General features: G+C 42.1%; 1 protein-coding gene across 1 annotated transcript; it reads left to right on the top strand.

Annotated features, from left to right (window-relative positions):
• Window positions 1–8,656: 8,656 nt before the first annotated feature.
• On the top strand, window positions 8,657–9,271 carry LOC143687444 (uncharacterized). Its single transcript, XM_077164433.1, has one exon. It carries the CDS (start codon window positions 8,657–8,659, stop codon window positions 9,269–9,271), a length of 615 nt encoding a protein of 204 aa, XP_077020548.1.
• Window positions 9,272–10,373: the final 1,102 nt, after the last annotated feature.

Below are 10,373 nucleotides of genomic sequence, written 5' to 3'. Positions count from 1 at the left end.
CTAAAACTGTTTTTTTAAACTTTTTATTACATAGTGTAACATATATACAAAGCAAAGAAATAAAGAGCAATAGTTTTCAAAGCACTCTTCAACAAGTAGTTAGAGGACAGATCCCAGAGCTTGTCATGGGCTACCATACCATTCTCTCAGATTTTTCCTTCTAGCTGCTCCAGAATATATGAGGCTACAGGGCTTAAATTTTTTTTTTATCATCACAATCAACTTTTCAAAGCACAGCACCACAATTAGTTGTAGAACATATTTCAGAGTTTGACATGGGTTACAACTCCACAATTTTAGGTTTTTACTTCTAGCTGCTCTAAGACTAAAAGAGATATTAATTTAATGATTCAGCACTCATATTCATTTGTTAAATCCTATCTTCTCTGTGTAACTCCACTATCACCTTTGATCTTTCCATCCCTGTCTTTAAGGGTGTTTGAACTACGGCAATTCTAACTTTTTCATATTGGAAGGGTCTGCTACTAATATGGGGTAGGGAGATGGAACTATCTGGTGTTCTGGAGAGGCTAGCCCCTCTAGGTTTCAGGACTTATCTGGACAAGTGACCCATCTGGAGGTTATAGGTTTCTGGAAAGTTATTCTAGTGCATGGAACCATTGTGGAATCTCATGTATTGCTCTAAGTGTTCTTTAGGATTAGCTGGAATGGTCCTGGTTGGAGTTTGGCAGGTTATAATAGGCAGCAAGGTCTAACTGAAGCTTGCATAAGAGCAACCTCCAGAGTAGTCTCTCAACTCTATCTAAACTCTCTCTGCCACTGATACTTTATTACTTACACTTCTTTCCCCCTTTTTGCTCAGGATGAAATTGTTGATCCCACAGTACAGGGCCAGATTCGTCCCTGGGAGTCATCTCCTACGTTGCCAGGAAGACTTTCACTCCTGGATGTCATGTTCCCCATAGGGGGATGGGCAATGATTTCTAAGAGATGGGCTTAGAGAGACTGAGGCCACATCTGAGCAACAAAAGAGGTCCTCCAGAAGCAACTCTGGAGAAAGTCAGGATCGAGGGCATGGTCTATCAGTTTGGGTGTCCCCAAAGTTTGGCATTGTATCAGGGGATTCCCTGATGGTAAGATTCAATAGTTTCATGTTCTTTCTCCCATCCCTTAAGGGACTTTGCAATACTTTTCGATTATCTGCTTAATATATTCTAGGCTGTATTCAGGTATTAGAATAATCTATACAGGAATAAAGAGCCTCTTTCTTATTCTGGACTCCCTGTGTTTCAATTGTTCAAATGAGCTATGCAGATAGGCTGAGTCAGATTATGCTCTACAGAAAATTTCAACTCCAGACCAAATAAACCTTTTTTCCCTTGGTCTCCTAAACCTGGTTATAACTCATCAGCCACCAAGACTCATGCTGTTTCAAATAATGTGAGGAACTATGCAATAAGTCAGCCTTCCATCACAGTGCAAGGGCTATGACAGACCAAAGAATGACTAGGACAAGTGCAGCATGGCGAGTAAGAAAGAACATTTATTAGGGGCTTGCATGGGATCCTTGTCCTTGGCAGTGGGAAGAAAGACAGCAAGTCCTTGCTATACTGGTCCACACTGACCAAAGGACAGGGTAATGCTTTATGAGACCTGAAGAAAGTAGAGTGGGGTCGAGGGACCAGTACTGAGTGGTTGGCTGTTGCATACACTCAAATTAATGGTTAGACTTGGCCTATCAAGCTGTTACTATATTTTATGTTTTCCCCAAACAAGAGTTACTGTTTTACTGATACAGGAACATCTATTCTTTAGCGTCCTTGGGAAAGGGAAGACTTGTGGAATAATGGAAAATTTCATATATTTACACATCATCATCACCCTCTCTTCAGAGGTGCTTCCCAATGTATCACCAAGGGAAAACAGATGCAGACTGACACCTGTGACATCCAACAGACTTCACAGTGCTTGCAGACTGCATTTTTCATTTCTGGAAAATAGTCTTATTTTTATGTATCAATAAGGAAAACAAATCGAATACCCTCAGAAAATTCTTAACACTTCAGGAACAATTTCTTCCTTGGGCCATTTCCCTCATGGGACATGGAAAATAATGTAAACAATAACAAGGAAAAGTTCTGTTCATTGATCTCAACAATGGCGGTCCAGTGTAAAAATGCCCCAGAAGAGAAGGAGGTGTCAGAATCTGGGAAACTCACCTTTGAACAGGAACCCACCCTTCACACCTGACACCGTGAGCCACTCGTGCTGCTCCCCTTGCTGCCACCCCACCTGCTGCAGAACCACATGCTGCAGGACCACCTGCTGCCAACCCACCTGCTGTGGGTCCAGCTGCTGCCAGCCTTGCTGCCACCCAACCTGCTGCCAAACCGCCTGCTGTAGGATCACCTGCTGCCAGCCAACTTGTGAGACCAGCTGCTGCCAACCTTCCAGTTGCAGCACACCCTGCTGCCAGCCTAGCTGCTGTGGGTCCAGTCCTTGTGGCCAAAACTGCTGTGGGTCCAGCTGCTGCCAGCCTTGTTGTAGCTCAACCTGCTGTCAGACCACCTGCTGTAGGACCACCTGAGTGGTCCCACTTGATGATGCAGCCCTTGCTGTGTTTCCAGCTATTGCTGACCTTCCTGTTGCTGAAGCAACTCACCACCATCCATGGACCATCTTTCCTCAACCATTTTGCCAAATTCCCTACTCGTGCAATAAATGTGCTCCCCATGCTTTGCTCACAAACAGCATGCTGACATGGCATCTGTTTGGCATGGCATGGATAGGTTGGCATATCCTTCTTCCAGTGCTTACGATTGTGTTGGGAAATACAGTCCACATAACCTGCATTCAACTATCTTCGTTTCCTCCTGATTTTTATACCCAATGCTAGTCAGTGTCATCTCAATTTGTCATGGATTCATGGTCTCAGCCTTCGGAAAGTGATCATCACTTGGTGTCTCTAATTAAAAAATATTTTTAAACTCATAATTGTCTATTTAGCTCTCTACAATGATCAGTATTGATTAGCATTGTTCATAAATGCAGTATTTTTGTCCTCTTTTCACGTTTAATTATAACTAAATTATCATCCTAGCCATTTATTCTTTTCCAATAAAATGTATTTTGTGTTCCACTGATTTTTTTTGCTGTTTTTTATAAATCTTCACTTTTGAATTGCATTAAATATCTATCATCTCATTCTGGCCTCAAAATGTCCCACATAGGGTAGAGCAAAGATTAGCACTTCCAGGGTTGGGAAGAGAAAATGGAATCCACATAACTAGTAAATGATACAAGCAGATCCAATGGCACCATCCTCTGAGTCCAAGCTTAGCCCACTTTTATTTGCACTTTTCTATAAGCAGAATTAACACTGGAAACCAGGCACAGGAAATATGATCATTTTGAGTTTCTTCTCTAACAATGGAAACAATTCTACTCTTCATCTGTGGAATCCTTCTCTATCTACAAATCGTTCACAAATCTCCTTCCCACCCCTTCGACCAACGTAGACTACCCCTAGGAGTCCAGTCAACCAAGGGAGGCCTTACATTTTCTCACGGTTCTGCTCAACCACTGGTGCACTCTGTCACCAACAGCACAGTGAGCCCCAGCCTCACCTAAGGGAATGTGTTCCTTGACTTCATGGAAATGGTATTCTAGTATCATCTAATCATCTCAGCCAAAATTGGTATTAGGTATTACCCCTGCAAAGCAAACAATCTTGGGCCACATTTACTCAGCTCACAAATTTTGAATAAATTTAGTCTCCTGGCCTAAAAATTTTGAAGGAAAATATGTTTGTACTGAGCCTTGACAATTGACATAGTTATGAAATAGACACATAACCTTTTGGTCTAATCATAATCTCGGGAAAATAAGAGGTTGTATCCTGTGCTTTATATGGAAAACATAAAGCCGCTAAAGTAAGTTAAAATCAGAGTGTATAGAAAGAGAGAGAAGGGGTAGGAAGATGATAAGGAGGGGGAAGCATGCATTACCAAAAGTCAAGATGGGCCTCAGGTCTGTTTCCAAATGGCATGTACCTGGATGTTCTCATGAAAAGCTGAAACAAAAAAGAACAGCTAAAGCACCCGGTGGTACACAGGCTATTGCAGCTCTGAGAGGAAAATAAGAGGTTCTGATGGGGTCCTTCCTTAAGAGACATAAAGGGGCTGTGATTGCGTTATTGGGATAGATGTGCAAGGAATGTGTTATCCTCCTAAGGATGTATCTGGAATCCTTTCCCTAGTTAGTAAGCTTCCAACAGAAGGAATGCTTGGATTGAATTACCATGATTTGATGAGTGCCTGCTACGTACTAGGTAGTGTGCTAGATACTTTATTCACACTCTAATTCCTAAACATCCTCAAAGGTGGGTTTATTGCCCCCATATTAGAACTGAGGATATCAGAAATGGGGAAGGTTGATTAACTTGCCCAGAGTTGCATGAATAGCACAAATTATATGGTCTCTAATACAAAGTCATTGTGCGTGTATTGGCGAAATGAGAGCAGAATCATCAATGTAACATGCCTGAGAGACCAGAAATAGATCCACACATGTATCATCCTTTAATTTTAGACAAAGGTGTCAAGAGAATCATGGAGAAAATTTAGTCTTTTGAAGAAATGGTGCTGAAACATTAAATATCCCTGTGCAAAAAAATTGAACCTTGACTCCTGTGTCATGTCGATGCAAAAATCAGCTAAGAATGGCTCATAGATCTAGGTATAAAATTTAACATTCCGATACATCCAATACAGAAGGGAGCACAGGAAAACAGCATTTTGACTTAAAATGTTTTATTACAAGCTGTATTTTTTAGGGAATTTGTGAATTTCCAAAACAGTCATGCAGAAATAGAGAATCCCCATCGAGAAATTCTCTCGTGTACACAACCACACTACAAACCTGTGAATTGGAATGGAATTGTGTTGCAGTTGATAACCCTTATTTTCTAATTCTACTATGTTTTAACAGTAATTGCATTTGTTACAATTGAGGAAAGATTAGTAAAGTAATATCATAACTCTTGCCCATAGCTTACGTAGCAGTGTTTTTCCCACATTCCCAACCTATTATTTTCTCATACGTGTCATTTTATTACTCATCTATAGATACACTAAATAAAGGAGTGTCAGTCACAAGGTTTATACAAAAGTACGTTCGCACCGTAAAAGCTCTATAGTTATACAATCATTACCAAGGATCAAGGTCACTAGATTACAGTTCACCTATTTCAGGTCTTTCTTTGGGTTATTCTAATAACCTAGAAATCAAAAAGGAATATCTATGTAATGAGTACATTGTCATAATCGTTTGTTAAATTTTAACTTCTCGGTTACACCTCCTCCTCTCACTTCACCATTCTCTCAATCTTCGGGGATATCAGGGCAATGACCATTTTAACTTCTTCAGGCCTGAAAGGGGTGCTCTTGACTTACATTTTAAGGGCGAAACCACCTCAGGGCACCTCACTTTAGTCAAGCCTGTAAAATCAGGATGCGAATTTACTATTAATTTACATGATAAATAACTTAAAGAGGAACTGGAGATTTCATAGGTCATTTTCACAATTTCAGAATATCCTTTCCTATAGGCATATTAGCATGAAAAGTTAAATCATAACCAGAAGGTTATTTTTTGAGCAAAGATTCATCGCAGGGCTCTTGGAGAAGAATGTCGAATGGCATCTCATGAATATGTTCCAAAATAGGTTTGCCAATGATTCTGAAGATCCAAGGTGCCCTGAGTGGCTGTCTCTATCGCCTGTGCAATCGTCAGCCAGGCTCTGCTGAGCCTTGCATTGATGCCTCTCCTCTCTCAGTGGCTGTTCTTAAGAGTTGCATGTTCTTTTAAAAAAAAAAAAAAAACACCTTGAATTGACTCAGTATATATTCTGAAGCCTCGATGCTGCAACTCTAGTGGTCTCTGACTTCTGACACAACCTCACTCACTTCTCTGCCTCATGAGTATCCACAATGGAATTTTATGTTTTCCTTCTGTTCATTTTTGTCATAGCATTTATTGAGTATTTTTGAAGTTTTAGGTGATTGGCTTAATTACGTTTTAGGTGACTTGGGTTTTCATCCACTTTCTCTTGCCACCAAATATGTAAAATACAACCATAAAGTTCTGTCCTCAGAAACTGGCATTGTCTTTTGACTTTCATTAGTACTACTACGACATCATCAGCGGGAATGTGACCATGCATCCCAAGCAGGATTCCCACCAAATGCTTCACAAATCGGTATCAAGACCTACCCAGTCTGGGGTTTCTCCTGGACCTCTCTAGTCAGTGCAAAGGCTTGAATGGAAACATTTAGGTCTTTGGGAAGGCAGCACGGATGCTGTGACATCCGATTCAAGAGGAAGTGAGGTCTTTATTGAAGCAGAGACTCACATCCCTCTGGCAGAGGATCTCCGTGGCCATACTGGAGGTGATCAAAGGGCTGACAACGCTCTCAGCTCCTCATTCTTTTGCTTTTTAAAGACAAATTGCATTTTAAACTTTCCCTTCCTTTCTTCAATTGGATTTTTAGAGCAAACTGCTTGTTTTGAAACAGAGATACCATGTAGCCTTGACCCACTTTGCAACAATATCTTGAAAAGGACCGACCGTCACAGCCAGGACTTGACATTGACGCAGTTAAGCTGTAGAACGTCTGCACCACCTCAAGGATCCCTCCTGGAGCCCTGGTCAGCCACCCCCACTTCCTTCCCGGCCACACCACCACCTTAAACCATGCGTAAACCTGTGTTTCTCTAAACATTTTATATCTTTATTCTCAACATATAAGTCTATGATTCATTATTGCTGTTTTTTATTTTTGTGATTCATTTTAAATTAATTTTGTATACTGTTTGAGACATAAGGGAATCCTTTATAATACTTCTGAAGCTTTCCTATAAGTCTGAAATAATTCCAAAATGAAGAGTTAATATAACTTTAAGGTAGAGGCAGAGAGTACCAACCATAATATTGGGTACAAAACAAAGAGGTGAGCATGTAGTCTTTAGAGGGCACAGCAGACGGGATAAATTGTAGAAGATGCACTAACAGGGAGCACCCCCCTCAATAGTTCATAATGTGAAGTGTAGATTGTGTAAACAAAAAGAGTGAAAATATGTATCAAAACTCTGAGATGCTGTTAAATTGATACTTCAATGTAATTTATAGACTTCACTACTTTAATGAGAATAAGACCTCAAGATTAATTAAATGTCCACTTAATGAGTTAAAAAAAGGAAAGTAGAGTTAACCAGGAAATCATAAATTAATTAATTTTTAACTTAACACAGTAGTCACAAAGATACAATAGAAAGGACTAACAAAACCAAATGTGGTGGGTTTTATCTAACTAGAAATTTGATAAAGGACTGTCAGAAGAAAAAAAGAGAAGACTGAAATTGATAATATTATAGAAGTAGGATAGGATGTTCACTGATCAAGCTAGAAACAAACTATCCCCATGGGACTGATAAAACTGTATCCTAAACACATACAATGTACAAAGGTCAATTCTAGGAGGATTAATGAACAAAAGATAAAAATGAAACCGTAAAACTCATATAGATAATATACATGAAAGACTTTTGATCGTGAGGTGGGGATTTACCTACTGACCAGGACCAAAATCTTGAAAAAAGAGAAAAACCAGGGGGGAAATGCATGGTTAACCTCATGTGTTTCCCTCATTTAAGGATCTTAGCTCAGAGTTGATTGCTGTCCTGCAAATAGCCGTTTTACACATTCCACAGGTTTTCTCATTGTTTAGAGCAGGAGGGAAAATCCTAAACTAGCATCCACATTACAGGTGGAATCGGCACCTTAGATAACTCATCTATCACCAGGGCCCACCATGTTTCCAGTAAGGCGAGGAGCTATGCAGTAAGACCGCCTTCCAGCTAACTGCAAGGGTACAACAGACCAAAGAATGCCTCAGAGAAACCCAGGTTGACAGGGAAGAAAGAGCATTTATTAGGGGCTTGCACAGGATCCTAGTTCTCGGCAGTGGGGAACGAGACAGCAAGTCCTGGCTATGATGGTCCGCACTGACCAGAGGGCAGGGAGATGTTATGTAAGGTCTGAACAAAGTAGGGTCGGTTCGAGGGACTGACACCGAGAGGTTGGTATGAATTCATATTAATGATTAGAGCTGGCCTATCAGACTGTTACAAAATATTCTTACGCTTTCCTCAAAGTAAGAGTTAATGTTTTTAGGTCAGGGCAGCATCCATGTTTCAGAGACGGTGGGAAGGGGAGAGCTGGGGAAAGATGCAGAATTTTGCGTATGTTACACAGCAGTCATCACCCTCTCTTCAGAGGTGCTTCCCAATGTGTCCCCGAGGGAAACAGATGCAGATGGACACTTGTGACCTCCAATAGGTGTAACAGTGCTTACAGACTGCATTTCTCATTTCTGGAAAGTAGACTTGTGTTTAAGTATCAATAAGGAAAACAAACACATCAATTACCCTGGAAAAATTCTTCACACTTCAGGAATAATTTCCTCCTTGGGCCATTTCCCCATGGAACATGGAAAACAACGTAAACAACAGGGAAAAGTTCTGCTCATTGGTCCCAACGTTGGGGTCCCACTGTATAAAAGCTCCAGAAGAGAAGGAGGTGTCAGAATCTGGGAAAATCACCTTGAACAGGAACTCGCCCTCCACACCTGACACCATGTGCCACTCGTGCTGCTCCCCTTGCTGCCAGCCCACCTGCTGCAGAACCACCTGCTGCAGGACCACCTGCTGCCAACCCACCTGCTGTGAGTCCAGCTGCTGCCAGCCTTGCTGTTGCAGCACACCCTGCTGCCAGCCCACTTGCTGTGAGTCCAGCCCTTGCGGGTCCAGCTGCTGCCAGCCTTGCTGCCGTCCAACCTGCTGTCAGACCACCTGCTGCAGGACCACCTGCTGTCAGCCCACCTGTGGGACCAGCTGCTGCCAGCCTTGCTGTTGCAGCACACCCTGCTGCCAGCCCACTTGCTGTGGGTCCAACTCTTGTGGCTCCTGCTGCCAGCCTTGCTGCCGTCCAACCTGCTGTCAGACCACCTGCTGTAGGACCACCTGCTGCCGCCCCAGCTGCTGTGCTTCCAGCTCTTGTGGCCAAAGCGGCTGTGGGTCCAGCTGTTGCCAGCCTTGCTGCTGCCCAACCTGCTGTGGGTCCATCTGCTGCCAGCCTTGCTGCCGCCCAGTCTGTTGTCAGACCACCTGCTGTAGGACCACCTGCTGCCGCCCCACCTGCTGCTGCAGCCCTTGCTGTGTTTCCAGCTGTTGCCGACCCTCCTGTTGCTGAAGCCCTCACCCATCCCCACCACTCACCGTAGACCATCTTTCCTCAGCCATTTGGCCAAAGTTCCTACTTCTGCAATAAATGTGCTCCCCATGCTTTGCTGACAAACAATAAACTGACGCCCAACGTTGCAGACACTTCTTCCTTCAAGTTTGTGAGTCAGCTGGGGAATGAGTCTACTTCACCTTGATCTTATTCTCCGTCATTTCCTCCTGATCGCTGCACCCGATCTTGGTCAGTGTCATCCCAATTTGTCATGGATTCATGCTTTCACCTTGGGAAAGTGATCATCAGTTGTTGTCTTTGACCAGAAATAAAAAGCCTTAATCTCATGTTTCTTTAGTTAACTCTGTACAATGATCACTATTGATTAACATTTTTATAAGTGCAATATTTTCCATCTTTTTCACTTTTAATGATAACTCAATTGTCTTCCTAGCTGTTTTTTCCAATAAAATATGTATTTTGCATCCAATGGTATTTTGTGCTGCTTTTTTCATATACCGTTTCCTTTTTTAGTCTTCACTTTTGAATTGCATTAAATATCTATCATCTCATTCGGGCCTCAAAATGTCCTTCACGTAGGATGGAGCAAAGATTAGCATTTCCATTTTGGCGATGAGGAAATGAATTTCCACATATCTAGTAAGTGATAGATGCAGATCCAATGGCACCATCCTCTGAGTCCAAGCTTAGCCCACTTTGATTTGCACTTTTCTACAAGTGGAAATAACACTGGAAACCAGGCACAGGAAATAGGATCATTTTGAGTTTCTTCTCTAACAATGGAAACAATTGTACTCTTCATCTGTGGAATCCTTCTCTATCTACAAATCGTTCACAAATCTCCTTCCCACCTCTTCGACCAACGTAGACTACCCCTAGGAGTCCAGTCAACCAAGGGAGGCCTTACACTTTCTCAGGGTTCTGGTCAACCACTGGTGCCCTCTGTCACCACAACATAATGAGCCCCACCTTTACCTAAATGAATGTGTTCATTCTTCTCATCGAATGGTGTTCTGTATCATCTATTCATTCAGCAGAATTTGGTATTAGGTATTACCCGTGAAAAGCAAACAAGCTTGGCCACATTTATTGGTCCCCA

This window comes from Tamandua tetradactyla, chromosome 6 (assembly GCF_023851605.1).
Source record: "Tamandua tetradactyla isolate mTamTet1 chromosome 6, mTamTet1.pri, whole genome shotgun sequence".
NCBI lineage: Eukaryota > Metazoa > Chordata > Mammalia > Pilosa > Myrmecophagidae > Tamandua > Tamandua tetradactyla.
This window is presented reverse-complemented; position numbering and strand designations above follow the sequence as displayed.